The 22,092-nt window shown below is 32.0% G+C and overlaps 1 protein-coding gene across 1 annotated transcript in view; it reads right to left on the reverse strand.

Moving 5' to 3' along the window:
• LOC113517417 (protein Tob1) overlaps positions 1-22,092 on the reverse strand; it is a 60,712-nt gene that overhangs the window by 2,055 nt on the left and 36,565 nt on the right. Inside the window, exons 2-3 of the mRNA XM_052894614.1 lie at positions 1,725-2,026; positions 206-297 (exon numbers count right to left, since the gene is read on the reverse strand). Of these exons, the coding sequence (XP_052750574.1) occupies positions 206-297; positions 1,725-2,013 (381 nt within the window). The 5' untranslated portion in view covers positions 2,014-2,026. The remainder of the gene's footprint in view (positions 1-205; positions 298-1,724; positions 2,027-22,092) is intronic.

The following is a 22,092-nucleotide window of genomic DNA, read 5'->3' on the forward strand; positions in this document are numbered from 1 at the left end:
AAAATTAAAGGTGTAGATCCCGGCATAGAATGGACCACCCCTCCTTTTCCCGTGAGTGTCGTAAGAAGCGACTAAGGAAGGCCTCTGGTGGAGGGATGGGCAAAACTCCCCTTATGGGGATAGATAACGGCTTAAGTAATAATAATAAAATTAAAAGAGAACTTTTGTGGTTTGGGAATACAATGTGAATACAAAATGTCTTTACCTCTCTATCGGTCCTCTCATCAGCAGCTCGCTCGTCGCTGCTGAAGAGAACCTTCACTGCTCCTTTCTCGCCAATGCGGTATGACACTTCACCTGAAAAAGAAAAAAAATATTTTTAGCCATCTTCAAAAACAGACTGTATTTTTGTGTATAGAGTTATACATTTGCAACGTTAATTCTATTTTTTTATGATATTTAAAATGGCAAACATGCTGACGGCCCACCTAATGGAAAGTAGTAACTGTCGGCTATAGAAACCATGGACATCACAGATTACTCGGTGATGCTCATATTATCCTTTATGCGTTACCATTCCCGAGTACTGTGATGTTATGCCTCCATAGCCTGAAATTTCCTAGACATGTCGCAATGACAATGGCAACAGTCGACGAGTACCTGTCTCTGATTACCTCATCTTGGGTTACTATCATGCGTACCTAAATTAGGTAATTTAGGTATCTAATTATATTTACTAATACGAATAGTAGCGGTATAAGAATGAATAATGAGAGCGATATAACAGCTAGTAAACATATTTCTCTAAATGATCATTCCAGTATAATACACGCCATAGAAATATGGGCATCGGAAGTGAATCTCTGGGCAACCTTCATGAATGTCAGGACTCACATATTAACAACTAACGTCCTCAATATTGTACCGACCTTGTCTAATGGACATGTTATGCAACGTCTTACGTATACGAGTAGTTACCAGCTGTTTGTTATTGATACTGTATGATCTTACATTTAACGCATCTGTTCTAACCGCTGAATTGGAAAAAAAAATGTATTTAAATAGGTACAAAAGGTTTTCGAGGTCAGGCGTTAAGAAAAATAGCCCTCGCAAGTCTAATATCAATACATATCTGATAATCGAGGTGTATAGGATTACATTACAAAAATCGATATTTATTTAAAAAGTCTAGCCAAAAAAGGGAACGCAATTCAGAATTCATGTACGAATGTTATTCTTTCATATAATCTGAACTACTAGATGGAATTTAATATTCGAGCTATTGTTTGTTTGGCTGTGGTATCCCAAATGTCTTAGGTACCTGCGACTTGTAGCTATTCTTCATAACGGTAACTTTACTCCCTAATAAACTAAAAATTCTATAAATATGAATACTTGTAAAGGTATTTGGATGTTTGTTACTTAATTATAAAATGATTTGAATAATTTTGATATAATAAATGATTATATCTTGGCTTAACATATAGGGTTTATTTCATCTCAATGCATGTAGGAAAAGCCGTAGTTTACCTGTGACTATTCTATTCTGTCCTTCTATTATTATTCTATAAAAAATAATCTATCTGTCTATATACAAATACTTTACGGGTTGGTAGACAGAACCGAGTGACATAAATCTCCATCCTTACATACATCTTTTGTTTCCTACAGTTTAATAACTGGTCTCAATGCATACCGGTTCCGGAAACACTCGACTCTTCCTTCAGATACAACATGCTTTTTTATCATAAGTCATTTTAAAATAATTATACTTTAAATCTTACCTGGATCAACCCAGACGGCCAGGTCCCTTGGCAAATGCTCAAGTACATCTCTAACTGGTACTCCTGATTCTCTTGCTGCCCTCTCAAGTACGGGATCTAATGGACCTCCGGTCTTCAAGCACCGGAATGCGGAGCCACGGCATGGTCTCTCAGGGTACCAGTGTCCTCGGAATTTTTCTTTAAGCGCTTTCTCTAATTCTTCTCCAAAGATATTCACGCGCCGCCTCGGCAACTTATTGTACAGGTACGATATGACGAAGTTCAGGGCAACTTGCACTTCAATATGCATTTTTTTTCTTTCACTGTGGACAAAGAAACATGTGCAATGAGAACTTAGGAAGTCATTATATAATCACTAGATATGCATTCTTGTTGAGTTTTTATTTAAAATATATCAAAGGATTTTCTTGTACGAGGTCTGTCCGGAAAGTTCGTATAAAAGTGTTCTGGAATGCACGATATGTCCCTAACAATGCTTCAGTTCTGGTCTTCTTGCTTGTCAGCCATCTGTGAAGTTACCTCTTTCGGCATGGAGCCCGCTTTTGAAGAGCAAATAGTTTCTCTCGAAACTCGGCAAGAATGGCCGTGAAATTTTTGCCGATCTAATTCGATAAGACATCCGGGGAACCACGAACAAAAAAATCAAGAAAATCCCGCTCAAATGTCAAGACAATGTTGATTGTTTTTTTCGATGTTCGGGGGATTGTCCATCAAGAATTCGTCCCTCCAGGCCAGACAGTTGATGGAAAATTCTACGTCGATGTGCTCAGACGCCTCAAAGCTCGTGTGGCACGAGTTCGTTCAGAATTGGCGCGAGAGGGGCGTTGGATTTTTCACCACGACAATGCCCCTGCCCACACCTCTCTTGTTGTCCGTGAGTTTTTGAGTAAAAATTCCATGACCGAACACCCCCCTATTCGCCGGATTTGGCCCCGTGTGACTTCTTCTTGTTCCCAAAAACCAAATTGGTACTTCGGGGGCGGCATTTGGGGGACATAAATGAGATAAAAAAAGCTACGACGGGGCAGCTGAGAAACCTACAACCAGAGGACTTTCAAGGATATGGCACAAGTGCATTATGTCACAGGGGGAGTAAAGGGGATAAAATTGATTTCTGAATAATTGTAAAATAAAATTTTTAAAAAACTTTTATACGTACTTTCCGGACAAACCTCGTAATCACGATAGATCTTGAAATAGGTAAGAACTTAGTTTAAATGATCTTGCTAGAGGATCTACATAACGGTGCTTTGAAATAATTGTAATTAAGTATTGTAAGAACAAAGATAAGAAGCTGAAGTGACAATGGGCTGGTCACATTCGCTAGCTCGAAGAACCGACATCCGATGGGGAAGAAAGGTTCTTGAGAGGCGACCTCGTACGTGGAAACGCACTGTGGAGCGACCCGTCAAGGATGGTTGGAGTGACGACCTTAAATGCATTGTTGGGAGTCAGTAAGTGCAGGTAACTTAGTACCGTATGGGGAGGCCTATGTTCAGCAGTAGACAGATAACGGCCGACATGATAAACCCATCATAATACATTTGTAATCTGAAAATAGTTGATTTATAAAAAAAGTTGATTATCAATACTTGATAGATTATATTAACAAACAAAAATGAGGTCACAGCTTTCATCATTGGAAAAATAAAACGAGAAGATTAAAAGATAATACATTGATAATAAAACGAATTTATCAAGAAACTGTATATAACTGTTATAACCCGCCACATTTTTTAACAGAAGCAAATAACTAAGATCGTGACATTGAGTATCGTCTAGCCGTAACATTCCAAATAAAATATTTATAAAAACAGTTTCCGTAAGCAATCGGGTTGTTGTATCGAGAATGGGCTAATTCGATTTAGCTACGGCCTGTGATTGTAGCTAATCGATAAAATTGAATCGATACGATTCTCTGAATGGCCAGTTATAGGTAATTTGCAAATACAATATTTAAATGTTGATTATACGTACATTCAGACGATTCTAGGTACTTCTTACCAATTACAGAGACCAGAATATCTAATACAATAATTAACATACATATTTAAATGTACAGGTTTATATCGCATTATATTATTTATACTACATTCTACTTTTTACACAGATTATCACAGTGATTCTCAATTGTCGACTTCTACTATTTTTTTAATTATTAAATTAGCCGTTCTACTTCTGTCTACTGCTGGACATAAGCCATGCATGGCAGGTAGGTTGGCAACCGTAATTAGGTTTTTTAAGATGGTTTAAGAGGGACGCTACAGCTTATCCTTCGCCCTCCCTTAGTCGCCTCTTACGATACCCACGGAAAAGGAAGGGATGGCCCATTTTATGCCCGGGCACTCACGGCGACTTTCCTTCTACCTGCTCCTTAAAATAACTTTGGCATGAACAAATAAATAATAGTTTATTTTTCTTTATAGAGAACATCTGTATAACTGAAAGTACGTTTTGCCTGTCATATCTTATCTCTAGAATTTACTCGTATTTGTCTTACCTACATTAATATTCCTCTGATACGTTTTTACGTGCCTTACGTTTTTATTTGACTAATATTGTAGTAACATAGTAACTGTTATTATGATTTGAGTATTCATATTTTATGTATAGTACATGAAATTTAGTAAATTTACTTTTTTGTTGATATTAAAATAATCATAATAGATGCAAATTTTATTACAATATCTAACAACAAAATTAGTTTAATTTATATGACTTCCATCCATAAATAACAGTATTTTTCATAGGCTAAGGTTTGCTGGAGAGAGAAAGATATGCTCGCCTTCAAACCATCATCATATTAGCCTTTTTTTTATGTGTGAAAATGGTATGGCAACCCCGCCCGCGCTAACGGGATTCGCTGGCGGAGTATCAGTGAAGGGTGATAGATGAGAATGAAAACAAGCCAGTTAGCCCATCATGACGAATTCATCAGGAATTAACCATGATAGTTTCCAGAGAGAATCGCGAGGAAGTGGACCTGGTTGGGTATATTGCTAGCAATGGGATTCTCAGTCTCCATTACTAAAAATCCCTTTCCCCCCTCATATTAGCCGTTAATTGTCCCCTGTTGAACATAAATCTCACCACAGGGGGGGGGGGATATCAATAATTGCCACTGGCAGTTGTTTGGCAGGCGGGTTGACAACCGCAGTTAGGATTTCGTGATATTTTAAATGGTACGCTGCTGTCCATCCCTCGACCATTAAGTTCCTTTAGTCGTCTCTTACGATACCCCTGGGAATGGAAGGGGTGGTTCCTGGTATGCCTTACAGTGTGTGTGTTGAAAGTAATCACATAAACGTTTGAAAATCTAAAAAAAATTCAAACATCAATGAATTAATAGACTTTTTGTTCATACTATAATTGGATAATTAGTAGACTATCTTATAGTCAAGTCATTCATTCATTTGTTTAGATTTTTATTGAGCCAGATTACTGTATGAGCACTTCCATTCATAAATAATGATTTATTTCATGGATTAAGTTTCGTTGGAAGATATATTTTATAAGAGATAAGCTTGCCTTTGTACATTATGATTTATAATAATACCAATCTACAGCAAATAATAAAAATGATATTATTATGTACTAGAGATCCGTCTCGGCCTCACACGAGAAGACAGCAAGATAAATAGTTTATATTAGCTTTAATAGACAATTCTTTTATTATATTATTATAATTTTCCTATAAATTAAATTAATTTAAAAATGTAGTCTATATTATTTGCTGATAATGTAACTTTCTATAGGTGTAATTTTAAAAATCAAGTCAGTATTTTTTGAGTTTATCCATTACAAACATACATATAAAAAATCTAAATTTCCTCTTTATACGATTAGTATCATCATCAGCCGTTAACTGTCCACTACTGAACATAAGCCTCCCCCTTGGGGGGTTTTACCAGTAGTTATCACGCTTGGTAGGCGGGTTGGCAACCGTAGTTAGTCTTTGGTGATGTTTTAAAAGAGACGCTGCAGCTCATCCCATTTACGACACCCACGGGAAAGAGAGGTTGTCTATTATTTAGTATAGATAATGACAAAAACATATTTATATATCTACATAGATTGATATATTAGATATATAAGTAAAGCAGGGTTTGTCACGGTGGATTGTTATGATATCCGGTCGTCGCTCCCGGTACGTTTGTTTGTTGCCTAACATTTCCGCACAAAATTAACTCCGACCTTCTGTTAGTGAGTGGGTGATGCTATGGAAATAGACTAAGAAAATTACTATGTGACAGTGCGGGTTTTCTACCGCATCGTATTTGTAGGTCGACAAAATCATTCACAATATTTATTGTTATTTGTTTGGCCTTTTGTTCTTTATTTGTTAATGGAAAAATACACAGCGTTTAAACGATTCAAAATGCATTTAGAACATTTTTTTTCTCATTGAATTCTATTTCATTTGCACATGCAGAGAAAGAAAGAGAAATGCATTGACAGAGAAAGGTAGATAGCATTATGAAATATTGTTACTATAATTTTTTTTTAATAAAATACCAGTCATTGTCTGTACAATATTTTCATAAATATATCCCATATTTAAGAAAAAATAATGAGAGGTTTTAACAAGGGGAAAGAAGCCAAAATAATATTTTTTAGAAATTTTCTCTGTTTGTATCTTTGTCTATGTTTGTTACGGCATCACGTAAGAACTACTTATTAAATTGAATGAGATTGTGTTCTTTAGGATCTAACTTAAATTTTTTTATATGTTTTATTGTGACACGTTATCAAGAAATGATCTGTATCGTTGACTTTTCTAATTCTGAAATCCACATGTATATATATAGAGTATCCACATGTATATGTATATAGAGTAGCGTTTAAATAAACTGGTAAAACTGGTAACATAAAACTAAATATTGTATTCCATCTTTTGAACTTCTTGTGGAAAGTTTTATATATATGATTTCACTTATTTTTTTCACTGCTACGTATTGATTATTATGATAACGTACATATGTGTAAAACTGGTACAATTATTAATAAAATTTAGTGGAATATGCCCTATTTTATAATTTGCACGCTAGTGTCACTCTAGAGTCACATCAGTATCCGTGCCGTTACTTATATGATGAATGAAAAATATATTTTGAATAAATGAAAACTCTTTATTGTTCCCTTCAAAGAATGATACAAATTATAAAGACTGTCAATATGTACATACACAAAATGAATATTTAACTACCATACATAAACTATGATACATATTTTATGAATTTCATTTAATTTTTTTTTAAGTCATCATTGTCATATTCATATCAACCGTTATCTGTCCACTGCTGAATATCCTGAACACAGTCCCACATAAATACTATATTACTAAATATTAGGAAGATGGCAAATAAAAAAAAAAATATGAATCAATAATATGTATAGAAAATCTCCTTCAATTTATAAAAAATAATTATTATATTTTTATCCATTTTGAGATAAGGGCTGCTACTAAACAAACAAAACCCTACGTTTTTGACCGTACTTACAAAAGATATTACCATTTTACGAGTGAGGAAGAATGGATCCGTGAAATTGACAAAGCCTTTTAGGCCTTTTCCCGTAACGCTCGAAATATGGTTTGTCTTCGAATTAAAGCTGCCATGAAGGCGTATAGTCTTTAACCTATCATATCATTTTGCGTCTATCTCATATCTTCAAATTTTAGATGGCACGTATCTCGTTTTATCTGTTTTACTTATAAGACTCGAATGCTTTGGTCATAAATACCTAATATTCTACTAATCCTATTTATTATTTATTAAAAAAAAATTTGAATTTTGATTATTTTAAAACAAATTAAAACAATATTTTATCATTATATCGATTTATGACCGTGGCTTCGTCCACGTGACCCAGATGTGTCGATGAACCAGGGTAAATACTCTCCATCCAAATCATATGTGTATACCAAATTTTATGACAATCAGTGGAACCATTAAGCTGCCGAAAGTATTACAAAAAAAAAAAACAAGTAAATTGACTTTTTATTTATAATACAATAAAAAAAACTTGAAACAGTTTTATGATTAAAATGAATAATCGTTTACCGGAACTATATGTAATAATAGCGTCCATTGCTTTGAGCAAATGAGGCGCCAAATTTGATTAGATATTATGTTGCTTAGTTTCTCATATCGTAGGTTATCATAGATGAAGGTTAGGGCAAATTTTATTAGTGTAATTCATGTGACATACATAACGAGGTATATTCATATTTTTTACCAACAGTTATGTCAGAGGAAGACTTTGTATTGTACAAAAGTCATCTAGAAAGATACTTCGGTCACACTCGTGTCTACTGATAAACAGCTGTCTGTATGGTTCTACTAAATCTGTAATTAAATCTTTACTTTCAACCGACTTTAAAAAGAGGGAAGTTCTTAATTCGGTTGTGTTTTTTTATGTTTGTTACGTCATAATTCCGTCAGTTGTAAATCCATCCGGAAAATTCTTTTTTATCTGAAAGTTATAGTCACAGATTGGTTCGATAGAAATTTTAAGAAAATCAGTTCAATAGGTTAGTTTTTAAATCAAAATAATTGGTTTTAATGCAATTTTAAATTATTATGGTTTACTTCAGTTTGAAGGGAAGGAATATGGTAATGAAATTATTATACAAGTTTAAATTGAAAACGTTAGCATCGTTTGAAGGGACTGTTGTACCGGTGAACTGTATAGGCATACGAAAGAAATATGTGTCGAAAAACTACAAAAACTATTAGGCCTCTCATAGTAATATGGCGAGTTCAACTGGTGAGTTAGTATGGGGGAGTTTGAATTCACAAAAATGCTGTCCTAACGTCTTTTACATTCTTAGTTTATATATTCATGGCGACAATTAGAGCTACTACTTTCCTTTAGTCAGCTAGTTGTATAAAAACACCTTACGAAACATTATATCCGACTCTGGCAACGTAAGACCTGGTATAAAATAGCGATTTATGTTTTCGAATGCAAACCCTCTATTCTATTCAACTTGGTTAGTTCTAGAAGTAAATATATTTCTTCTTAGTCTCGAGCTGTCGAGTTATTTCTCCAAGACGTGATCGTTGTTCGTATGAGACGCAGTGAATTGATCACACAACGTACGGTATGTTGGAATTACATTTGGAGTTTCTATTTCAAACAGCGACACTTAATTTCCTTACTCCTAGATAACGTTTTCTCCTGTATTTGTTAAGTTTTACCACAGTATAAAATAATAGTAGCATTATTGTATGCAGGATGACAATCGTCTGCTCTTCTCTTAGGTATTTTGTCTCTCGAGTTGATCTCACCCTCTTTCTGTGCCTTAAATATGGCCTTTCGAATAATGAACGTACTCACCACGAAAAAATAATGGTAGGTACATATCGACCGATCTTTTCACTAAGTCAAAGCTACGATTTCATACCAATTATTAAGTTTTATAAATTTAAAGCTTAAAATTTTGGGATATGAAAATTGAACAATGCTATTTATAAATCGACTTATAATTGATGATGTTTTTCAATTAAAATTTATTTTTGAATGCGTATCCTATGAAATATTTGTTGTTTTTTTAGTAACAAATGATACATCGTAATCAAACAAAATCATAAAAAAATATATTAAAATATTTTCCAAAAAAAAAAAACAAAACTTTAATTCTATTTTCATACAGTTGGTGTATTTTTATGAAAGTTTTATTTATTCGATAAGTATATATTTATTTGTTTTATTTTTATACAACTACGTAGGTGACATTTATTGGATTGCGAGGGATGTGTCTACAGCAAAATATCTAGAGATACGAATAGAAAAACAGGGCCACTAAAAATATTTTCGTTGTTACCTCCCGGGCCTTGAACATTGAAAATTCATAGCCATTGAAAACACAAATATTTGTCTAAGAGATGGCAGTTATTTGATTTTTATGATCGCATTCATTTTATTGGATATAGTCTTAATCCTAACTAATATTATAAATGTGAAAGTGAGTTTGTTTGTTACTTTATAGTACCCTGACGGTGACTAATAACTATGAATTATTATTTGCTGATTTTTATTGCCAACGTTTTAACATGGGTTACATCACATCATGGTCATGGCAGGACTGACGTGCTGTGGCGCTTGTGCAGCAGAAAACTCCATTTACTTCAAATCAATTAAGGGTTCTTTAAATCAGGTAAGTACTATTTACCTGTAGGTAAATAGTACTTACCTGATTTAACGTCTTGATTTAACTTGATATCACGTCGTGTTACGTCCTGATCGTGAATTTAAAATATGTGTAAACAACGCGAAAATCTAAATTACCAGGATAAGAAATAGTCTATGCACTACTTCAACCTAAATATTACGTGTATAATAAATTGGCTGAAACGTTATTAAATGTCAAGAAACTCACTTTTACCTTTATAAAATTAGTGAGGATAACTCAAAATAACACGAAGTTTTGACAGCATTGTCTAAAAGTAAAAATAACAATATCTGTACCGGTTAACTCTCGAGACCGCTGTGACGGTACTCCAGATAAGGCGCAAAGAAAGGTTTAAGGAATAAAGGAAAGGTAGGTAGAAACCCTTTAGAGGGCTCTCTCGAAAGTCTCTCAGATAAGTTTGTTTGATAGGACCGGTTGTTGAAGTTCGCTCGGCACGGTTTAATGTTAACTTTGGGAGTTTCGAGGTATTTTGACTATGTACATCAATTTGTCACACAATGGAGGCAGTACAAACTCAACACAGCGTTAACTTTAGCGGAAGTAAATGCTTAGATACATTAAGTAGCTTCAAGATATTTAGTGGGCTATTTAGCTACTAGCGACAACTAGGTAAATACTTTTACATAGAAATAATTGTAAATTTTGCTCCTCCAAAATATCATCTTTATTCGATCAAACATAAAGCTTATACATTGTAAAAATAATTATCGAAATCGGTTAAGAGTTAGTAGAGATATCGTATAACATAAATAGAAGATTTAATGTATTTTTAATTCAGTAGAATTATTTAATTTTGTTCTTCTTTTGGATCTAACGTAAGTAAAACAGGATAGATTGATAGACATTTAGTGTTAGGTATTGGTAGACACGTAGAGTCTTTTTTTAATGCGACAATGGAATAGCGACCTAGCCGCCGCTAACGGTATAGTAAGGTACCAGAGGGGGTTGACAGTTGGGGATGAAGCAGAACAGTTGGCCTGTCGTGACGAATTCAAAATTAATTACGATGGTCTCCAGGGGTAACTGCGAGGAGTTCGACGGGGTATATTGCTAGCAATCGGATTGTTAATCCTCATAACTGACAATTCCTTTATCCCCAAACACGTAGGGTTATATAGACATGGAAATTTACTTCAATTCCGATCTATCAATATGTACCGGTGACGTAGACATTGATGTGGGCACTATGAGTATTTACCTAACTAGATATCGGTTTAAACTTCAAATTTAAAACAATATAGGTATATATATGTATATATATATATATATATATATATATATATATAACTTAATGATTGAGGAATGAGCAACAGTGTTTCTTTCATACATCACCAAAAGCCTAACTGCGGTTGCCAACCCACCTACCACGCGTGGCAACTACTGGCAAAACCCCTATTATTGGAGTAGTCTATGTTCAGCAGTGGACAGCTGATATAATGATGTTGATGATATATGTATTATATCCCATTTAATTTTGAGATTACAAAAAGCCTACAGCATAACTCAACTATGTTTCTATCCAAAGATATACAACGATTCATTTATTTACAAATAAAATGTTGAGTGTATTTTCAGGGATAAAATATATTTTATCCCGGAAAATATCTCATGCCATCCGGAAACATAAAAATAAGTACCGGAGCGAGGCCGCGAGCGAAAGTACAGATTAGAGTAAGGTACTTATGTGAGTGTTAGGCTGTAGCCACTAAAAGTTAATATTAGTTAATTCTTTCTAAAAATCATTGCAATGCGCGGTTTCTTCGATATTAACTATTTTTTATTACATTAAATTAAATAAAAGTAATCAAAAAAGGATTTTTTTATTGTTATTAATAAAAACTTTGGAGAACTTTAAGAATTATCAATTTTACAAGTTAATCCCCTACAGAGATCTAAATAAATATTTTTTGAGAATGATATAAATATTGAGTGAATAGAATAAAATCAAAAACTACAAAATAATTGTATGTACAGAGTATGTTCGCTTCCTTAATCTTTAAATAAGTCTTAAGACTCATTTAAATAGTAAGAATTGTAGAAATTAAAATAAAATATATGAAAGTAGGTTTGTTAGTCTGTTTGTATGTATGATTGTTTGTTTACGTTTTGACAACGCAATCAATCGCCATGGAATTTGGGTATTTCAGGTGTTATAGGGTTGGCAACGCGCACGTGACACCCTGGTGGTTCAGGCGTCCATAGGCTACGGTAGCACCGTTTACCATCAGACGGGCCGTATGCTTATTTATAAGTTTTGTTGTAAAATTAAAATAAGAAAATAAATGAGGTTTTTTCATACCTTGATATACATTTTTATAATTATGTATATTTATATCTAAGAAATAAAATTAGAGAGCTACAGAGCGCAGGGAACAAAATTAGGTTGCGATATATATACTAACTGTAAGGGAGCTAACCATCGAGAACATTTTCCAGGTAAATGGTTCCCACCATTATATTATCTCGAACAAAGCCACCCTTGTCACGGGGAAGGTCATGATGAGAAATGGCAGTCGATGGACTCGGCGCAAAATCGTACGTGGAAGCGATTTTATACATAGCTTCACTTTCTTATTATAAGCTGCATGATAGACGTTCTATTGATGTCATATATATATATATATATATATATATTTAAATTATTGAAAAGAAAGATATTATTCCATAACTTCATAGATAATTGATATTTTTTTTTTAATTATGGTTAGTAAATACATTTATTACGACCGAAATATTATTTACATAATACAGTAGTTCATAGATAAAATTGTACCTAATAATAATGCAGTAGTTCTTTATATAGTGACAAATATGTTAAACATATATCGCCTGTAGGGACATCGTATATTCGACTTTGTTACTAGGAAACAAAGTCGAACATGTATATAATGTTGTTAATAATGGCATTCGATATTTAAAAATATTTATGTCATTTTTCTCTAAATAGTTGTTCTATCGACATAGCCTTCTAGATATTTTAACGCTTATAATGACGGTAATACAGATGTGTCTTTTGTTTTCACGTTTAAGCAATGTTTGTAAATATTTAAATATTCATGTAAATTATACGAGCAGGACTGGCACTCCATTATGCGCGGCGCGATGGTCAATTTATTCAAATTTTCTGAAGAATTAAAAAGCCTAAAGATAATTTTAATGGCGCCTTTGAAAATGGTGACAAATACAAAGAATATCCATTAATATTAATGTCTAGGTACTCAACATAATTACAGCATATGAATCATAGTCTTTTTATTTTAAAGGACTTCTAGATAATAAGAGTTTAATAAGGATAATTATTTTATTTATTTTATTAATTTTGACTTTTTGGCTCAGTGGGATTCTACAATGAATTAGGTGTATAGAACCTTGCTATAGTTCATGATTTAAAATATCACTGATACTGAAAACTTTATGGTTATTTATAATTACTGAAAAAAATCCGTTTTCAGAAGAAAAAAAAACATATTTTTATTGTTATATCTGCCTCTATTTTTTATTGTTTACCAGTAGTTGCCACGCTTGGCAGGCAGTTGGCAGCTGCAGTTAGATTTTACTGATGTTTCAAGAAGGGCTTTGTTGCCTACCTCTCAATCATTAAGTTCTCTTAGTCGCCTATTACAACACCCAATTATATTAAATAATTAAAATTTCTGAAAAATTTTTCATTTACAGAAAATACAGATAATAAACACATTGATTTGAATAACGGTGGTAGGTTTATTCCTTACACGCTGTATTTAAATATGCTCGACGTAAAATATAGATAGGTATGTCAAGTGTTATGTTTAAACATTTGGTTTACAACAACTAACAAATGCTTCTGTCTGGGAGGAAGGAATTATTAATATACCCTATCTAATCGATATCGCGGTCCCTCCTGGAAACTGTCGTAGTTAATTCCTGGTAAAGTCATCACGATGGACTAATTTATTTCGTTACTTCCTACCTATTCCTATCACTGACAGGTACCAATATAGGTACATTGATAGCATCGGTGGGGTTACCTTTCCATTATTTTCCATTAAAAAATGGGAAACAAGCTGACGGCCCACCTGATGGAAAGTGGTAACAATCGTCTAAAAACATGAGCAGTACCATGGACATAACAAAGTATACCGTTTCGCCCATGATACCCCCCATGCGTTGCCATTTCTGAGGACTCAGGTATTATTCCTCTGTACCTTGTAAATTCATTGCCATATCCCACCCTTAAAACCGAAACATAGTCATGCAAATACAACTGCTTCACGATAGAAACGCGAATGGGACAGAGGTGCCCAAGCAAACGACTTTTGTACAAAGTCTTGTTTGGTATGGTATTATCGCAGTATATTTTTTTTAATGGATGATAATAGAATGGTAACTCCGCCTGCGCTATTGGTATACACTGGCGGGGCACCAGTGAGGGATGATAGATAAGGATGAAGCAGGTCAGTTGGCCCATCATAACGAATTCAACAATAAATCAGTCCGGATGGTTTCCAGGGGGTACCGCGTGAAGGTCGACCTAATATTTTGCTAGTGATGGGATTGCTAATCTCCATTACTAACAATCCCTTCTTCCCCCCTATTATCGCAATATAAGCACACACTACTGTACAAGTTACAGCAGATATAATGGTTTACGTGGCCAACCGTTTATAACTTAGCACGTGTATTGGGCGTTTTCCCAGGCCGAAGCGGTTAATCTAAACATGTGAGCCGTGAAGTATGAAGGTCGGATAATTAATTTACCTTAAGATTAATAATGTTAGCCTTTATATTTACTTCCAGTTAACGTATACAGTAAAAACTTATATTGAGTGTATTGGCAAGGAAGTAAAAATGGCGTAAAAATGTAGCTTTTTATATACTTAAATTTTATGCAAATATGTATTACTTATATACATATTATTGTACCTATTATGATAATATATGAAAAGGTATATGTCTTCTGTTATTGTAAGATAAATATCATTCTAATCAAAATAATTCAATAATTTATGAGTAAATTTGTAATTTGAATTTCCAATGTTTTTATTGTATTTAATAAAATATGAAGAATGTATTTAAGATTTAAAAACTATGTTGTTATATACAGAAAGCCAAATACTTTTTTAATTTGATTATGAGTCTTTAAAATTAAGTCTATTTTGTAGTTAATACAATAATAAGTAAATAATATAAGGGTAGATTTGATTAATGATTTTCTACATTTCTTTGCTCACCTGTAGTACATTTTTATAGAACCTTTTTTATGACTATAGATAATTGATAATGAGGAAAATATAAATCGTCATAAATAACAAATGTTATAAATCCTAAAGAGACCTATTTATTATTAGAATAATCTTAGAACGTTATTGAGAAACTTCCAGTCAATTTTCACTATGTAAATTATTGTGAACAAATTAAGTAATATTTTTTAATAGAAGTATAAAGCGTTACAACATCAGATAATTTATGAATAATACAGTAAGATGATTTTTATTTCACACTTTTTATATATAAATTCAAATATAAATGTATAATTTTTGTACATTGTAGCTACGATTAGAAGAAAAACGATACAAAATATTATTTTTAAAGAATTCGTACGAAGTCTGTTAAAATAAAATATAGCCAATGTTACTCGCTAATGATATAGCTTTTTATAGATGAAAGAAATTAAACAAAAAGTATTTTTGTTTGTTTGTTTAGACTAAAATTATTATATGGTATTAGATAAATAAATTAATGGATTTGTTTAAAGAAAAGTATTGTTTTTTTAATTTAACGATTGTACAGGTTTTATTTTTAGAAGTGTCCATTAGTTATAATTTGTCATAAAGTGCATGCCTAGTTCCATCTGACACACTATCATAATGTGCCTATGTAGTGTAACCACAAACAAAGTTCACGTGCACTCATGAATTGCAAGAACATTATTATTCATAGATAAAGGATATAGCTCTATCTGTGTTATTATTAGTCTGATTGCGTGATAGCACACCATCATAACACACAACAATAGCTACAATCTAACGATATTGTCTATGTCATGTAATGGTTGGAAAAAATAATATATTGTTTATATTTTATACATGTTTTAATATTACGATTGAATTATAAAAACATGTTAAATTGATGTTGTTTTTTTTTTTTATATCCCGTTTTGTAACGGTATTTAAAATATAACTTAGCTATGGACTTATCTTCACACAAGGTTTCACATAGGATTAAAAAGCTGATTGTTTAGCATTCGTCCTTATTCTTGCATACACTTCTAATTTTATCATTTTCATGACTAGTCTAATACTTCTTTAGTCGAAGCTTTTCGCCTATAAATTCCCTTAGTTGTAATGGCAAATAAGCTTTTACTTAATAGAAAGTGGTATCCGCCACCAATAATTACCAATATTATCATAGATGTCATAGGATATACGGTGAACCCAATAGTACTTGATATGCCATGCTGTACCCAGGACTGAGGAGTGGTTTATGTTTCCAGTCTATGCTACCTTTCCTTCAAACTAAAACAGCCATTAAAGCACAGCTGTTTGTCGGCAGAAATAGGTGGACGACAAAGTACATAAGATTCTTTTTGATTTGATTTGATTCTTTTTAAGATTTTTTTGTAATAAAATAGACTATCTATTATCTATCTATCTATTAAGGATATTATTGTAATATATATCTATCTGCCACTATTATAATACAAAAATTATGTTTTCAAAATATATAAAAAGGAGACTACAACTAATATGAACATTGCATACGTATGGTTATTTTGTATTCAAAATATTTCTTTAACAAATGTTCAGTAATAGAATGAAATTTGTCATTACAGCATAAAAGACGTAAGTAGTAAATAACATCGTTTCTATATTTCTAATTATTGCTTACTGATAACAAACGGCCTTCGAGGTAATTGGAAACACAATGAGTATACGCAAACAAAACATCGGTACAATTACTAACGCTGAACGCGTTAATTTAAATTGCTCGTTCGTTGTAGATGTCTCTCACAACATCCTCCATTTTGTAATCTTATTTTCGTGTAATTAATATTAACAATGTGCTACGTGTATTTTGTCGTTTACATTTATAAAGATAATATTATAAATTCTTTTTTGTTTATGTTCTTTTCAGAAATTTTAACCTTTGTCAAATTTGGATATTTGTACTACATCGAATCGAATGTTGTTATTATTAAATACTCTATTAGTCTGTTAATCCCTTAAGTTTAGAGTTTAGTCGTAAAAAATGTAACTAAATAAAAATAATAAAATCTTATTAAATTTTTTGGGTAGACAATAAAACTGCTACATCTTTTATAATGTTTTATAATTATGTACGTATAAGTAATGTAATATTTGAGAGGAGAATTGAGAAATTAAAGTAATTGAGTTTATAAGAAAGAAGCTGTTGGATTACCTTAAAATATATAATAAATAACGTAAATTGTTACTTAATTTTACATTATCTATAATATAGACTAGACGATAGAAAGGGAAAGACCAAAAATTAAGTATAATTAAAAATTAGTTAAAAAAATGGTTAGACCATATTTTTGAGAGCTAAGATGGATATGATTTAGGATGTCCCGATAAAAGAACAATTTTAAATCATGAAGACGGGCACAAATACTGTTATTAGCTGTTAGTACATTCACGTCACTATCCTGTCCATCGTTTATAGTTATCTATCACAATCGGTATTTTTGGTTGCATAAAATATTCATATGATGATGAGACTACAGACGTCATTAATATAACTTGTTTAAATTTAGAATATAAATGTCGTATGCAGTGACTATCAAGAGGCAGAGAAGCTATATCTAGTGAACTCTAAAATTGCTAATGTATTTACTGCATTATTATATCACTATGTAAGATAATATTTTTTTACAATTGTTGTGAACGGAAAAATGCTCTATTGATTTATCTGCTTTCAGTCATAGATATTAATGTCTGGGTTAAATCATATCGTCAGTTTGATCAAAAATATTTTTCTAAAATCTTACATGTTACATTATCTTATCACTGTTACTGTAACCTTCTTATTTATTCTACCTAATACCGCCTAGTATTATTGGATTTTTGCATTTACACCACATAATATAATTTAATGCTTTGACGTTGTTACATGCCAATCTACAAACGTTTTAATTCAAGTCTTTTACAGAGTTTCCAGAAACGTCAAATTTATTAATGGTCTCTAAGAGTGATATGAAGAATAATGTCGACATATAAAGAAATAGAAATATATACATTATAAGTGATCGCAGATACGAGTTTAATCTACAAAATGGTTTGTAGGTTATGTCTATGAGTACTAATTCTGTCGAGTATTTCGTTAAAAATCAGGGAATATAGAGTATTTCCTCGTTTGGTACATTGTCTAACTCCATCTTTATTTGAGAAGAGAACATTAATAAAAATAATAGAGAATAAAAGAGGAAAAGTACAGGGCCACCTTATACGACATGACGATATATATGAGACAAATAAAGAAAACACTAGATGTAATGTCGTATACGGAGGTCAAAAACATGGCTTAGAATAGAGCTGGCTGAAAGAAAATGTATAAATTAGTTGCCCCGATAAAAGGAAACTCTTAAATAGTAAAAAAAAATGTCTTAAAAGAAAATACAATTTTATTTCTGTTCTGTCATCACAATAAGTTGTTTTTGATACAACAAATTGCATGTTCAGCGTATAAGTACGTAAAGGGACGAATGCTTTATCATCAATTCTCAGACCTCGTAATTAAATGTTCACTATGTCATTCATGGTTGAATAAAAATGCAAAGTCAGAACATTGTACGCTTCCTGAATTCTGCCCATCGAGCTGTAGATGTCACGGTTCTGCGGATACAGCATCCCTGAATCGATTTGTACGAAACTGAGCGTTGAGTACGTACGGCCTTAAAGTTCCCCTGTCCTATTTATAACTGTAACCCAGTATCGATCTGGCGCCCCACTGCCCGACAACCCCTATACACGCACATTCAATAAAACACCCAGTAGAATAGCCAGAAAGTTCAATTTTCCTTGTCTGCTGTCACGCCCGCCGCCACGGATTTATATAGTTGGTGATTGTGACTTCTGAATGTATTTAAAGGTTTTCATGTTTAGACATTTATTTGTGTGGGAATTCGTCTCTTAAATCGTATGGTGACTGGTATTGTGTTATTATTAGATCGTTAATAGCGATGATGGTATTGGTAGATGTATAACTACCGTACACGTATTTAGGTATTACATTTATTTGAAAAAGTAAATTACAAATATGTTATAAAAGGAAATAAACGTATATTTTTAAACATAATTACTTAATTACAGCCCTTGACAGGACACAGTTAAATTTATTATTTTTCTCATTTTGAAACGTAATTTAAATTAATTAATAAAAACCTACATTATAAAAGAGGAATTCATAATTAAATGTTTTACTCATAAAAAGTTAAACGTTTAATAAACCCATTTTTGCATTGAAGTTTTCATCTCTTTCGTTTAACTAAATTTCCTAATTTAAATGCGCTATGCAGCATGCAATTTTAGAAGTGTTATTATGACTGGGCTAAATTTTACGCTAAGTTGTTAGATTTAAAGGCTTGGATAGGTTTATTTTATAATGTAAGCTTGTATTTTATAATAGACTAATTAAAAAAATACTAGAGTTTATATCAGTTCTTTTCGGCTGAAATTCAATGCTGAAATGAAAAGAAAAGATATATAGTAAATAGTAAATAAGTTAATGTAATATTTTATACAATTATAAAAAAAAAAAATTTTTTTTTTAATCTCTCGTTCCGATGTAAACTAATAATAAAATTATTCATGCATTTATTAAAAAAGATATTTAACTGCAACACATAGAGTTAATTATGAAAACGAATTAATACAAATATTAATTAATAATTAACATACAATGGATCAAAGAAGTTTTTTATTGAAATAATTATTTGGGATAATTAACTGAGTTTATCCATAAAAGTAACATGTTATTAAAAAAATAATTATGACTGAAATTCTACTTCAAAGCGATATAATTATATATTTTCAATTTATGTAGATTTATGATCAGCCACCATAATATACTCAATTTAATCAATTGACGTTTCTAGAACATTATAAAATTAAATTATTATTATTGGAAATTAAAACAGGTTCCACTGCTGATAATGTTTGTAGTATCTGTAAAAGTTAGTTTCTTTCTGCAAGAGAGTGGCATTGTTATTTGCAGAACGGAATAAAGTGTCGAGTTAAGTAAGCGTACTCGTATGCTATTTATAATTCTATGGACTAAAGGATAAGCGAAGGCGGGAGCAGTTTTCAAATAAGTACCGTTAACACGTATAAAATTACACAGTAGCTTTTTAAATATTTATATTCTATACTCTAATAGAAATAACATAATTACATGATATATTTATGATTTAAATAAGGTATAATCATATGTATTCTATATTTAAACTTGTAAAGTCGAGGTTATTGACATATTAGTCAAGAGAATTGGTACATAAAGAAAATTAATTTAAAAAATTGACAATAAAGATAATTTTTTTTTATCACATTTGCAATACAAAGAAATTGCTATATTGTTCTTTGATATGTTAGTTAAATATTTTTAAATCACGCATTAATTAACAAATTTATATATGTATAATTGAAAAATATAATAATGACTGGAAGAAGCGAAAGAGGTTTGTTTATTTTTTCCATTGTTTCTGTTTAAACAGATATGTTATGTTATGAAAAATATAATAAACTATATTTTTTCCGTTTAAACTGCCGAAATCTATTGTGTTTAAAGTGTCGGGGTAAAATAATGAGTAAAATCTAATTCTTAAAATAAATGTTATAAAAAGATAGAAATATTAATTGTATTTATAAATTATATCTATCTGCTAGTACACAACAATCGCTAGACGTCTTTACTTTGGACAGGGGTGTTACGAATGGGTTGCATTCGTCTACGTTACAGAGCTCTCACCACTCTAACAGTCTGATGTATTGTTATAGCTTAATAATCTTTTCCACCTCGAGATATCAGACTTGTATCTTCGTTATCTTATGTATACGAGCATCTAGAGACAAAATACCGATACCGTCTGCAGATATCAGTATTGGGTGATTCTACCGCCTTTGTGCCTTCAAAAGCTTTTATGTATTTTACGCTCCGTCTGTGCCGGAAATGGGCGGTTAATGATAATGATATGGCTACATTTATAATATAAAATATTATTCTTATGAAAATGCGATATTAATGATTTACTCGGTAAATGCAAGAAATGTTCGTTCATTGAACAACACAGTTTTAAAATGTTTACTAGCTATATTCCGAAATTTCGTCTGCATACATAAAGTATCTTATGTGTTAAGTTATCAAATTTCATTCAAACCCGTTCAGTAGTTTTAGCGTGAAAGAGTAACAAATATGCATCCATTCGTCCATCTATCCATCAATTATCCATCCTTACAAACTTGGACATTACAATATTAATAGGATTTTGTGCTGTGAAATATCATGTCTTACTTAAATATGATCAAGGTGAAACATAAATTATTAATATCCTTTTTCAAGGAAACAGGGATCGAAAAACGACAAATTTGAACCGCCTATTCTAATATTAGAAGCAACATGGCGCAACCAGCTGTCATATTTGGGTACCATGAGCGACACAGCCTTCTCTGTTATGTCTATGGTATTGTTCATGTCTATAGATGACGATTACCACTTTCCATTAGGTGGACCGTCTGATTGTTTGCCAAATTGCATAGAAAAGACATATTTGAGGATCAAAATTTTTGATAATTTCTTGATCTATGTTTATTATTTTACCAAAATAACCAGTTACACTTCCATTTAAAAAGATGCTAGCCATTTAGATCTGTGTATTAATAAAAACAATGTTCACATGAGATTTTACATAAAATTTAATTTTCTTGTTTAAACAGTCTGGACCTTACTTTGATAAATCAGACGGTAATGTACATCTTTTATAACCATATATACTTAGATTACCCTCGTCAGATATACGGAGGCCGTACGGAAAATGGCGGCGTCATGAATATTCAAAACGTTCTGATTGTGTTTCTCGTTGTAAACAAGGTCTGGAACACGATGTGCCTCGTGTAAATCTCATTTTCAAAGGATCCTACCTCCACTTGGGCCTCATACTACTGTATCCTGCTAATATAA

The sequence above is a fragment of the Galleria mellonella genome, unplaced genomic scaffold (genome assembly GCF_026898425.1).
Source record: "Galleria mellonella isolate WM207_F2 unplaced genomic scaffold, CSIRO_AGI_GalMel_v1 utg223, whole genome shotgun sequence".
Lineage (NCBI taxonomy): Eukaryota > Metazoa > Arthropoda > Insecta > Lepidoptera > Pyralidae > Galleria > Galleria mellonella.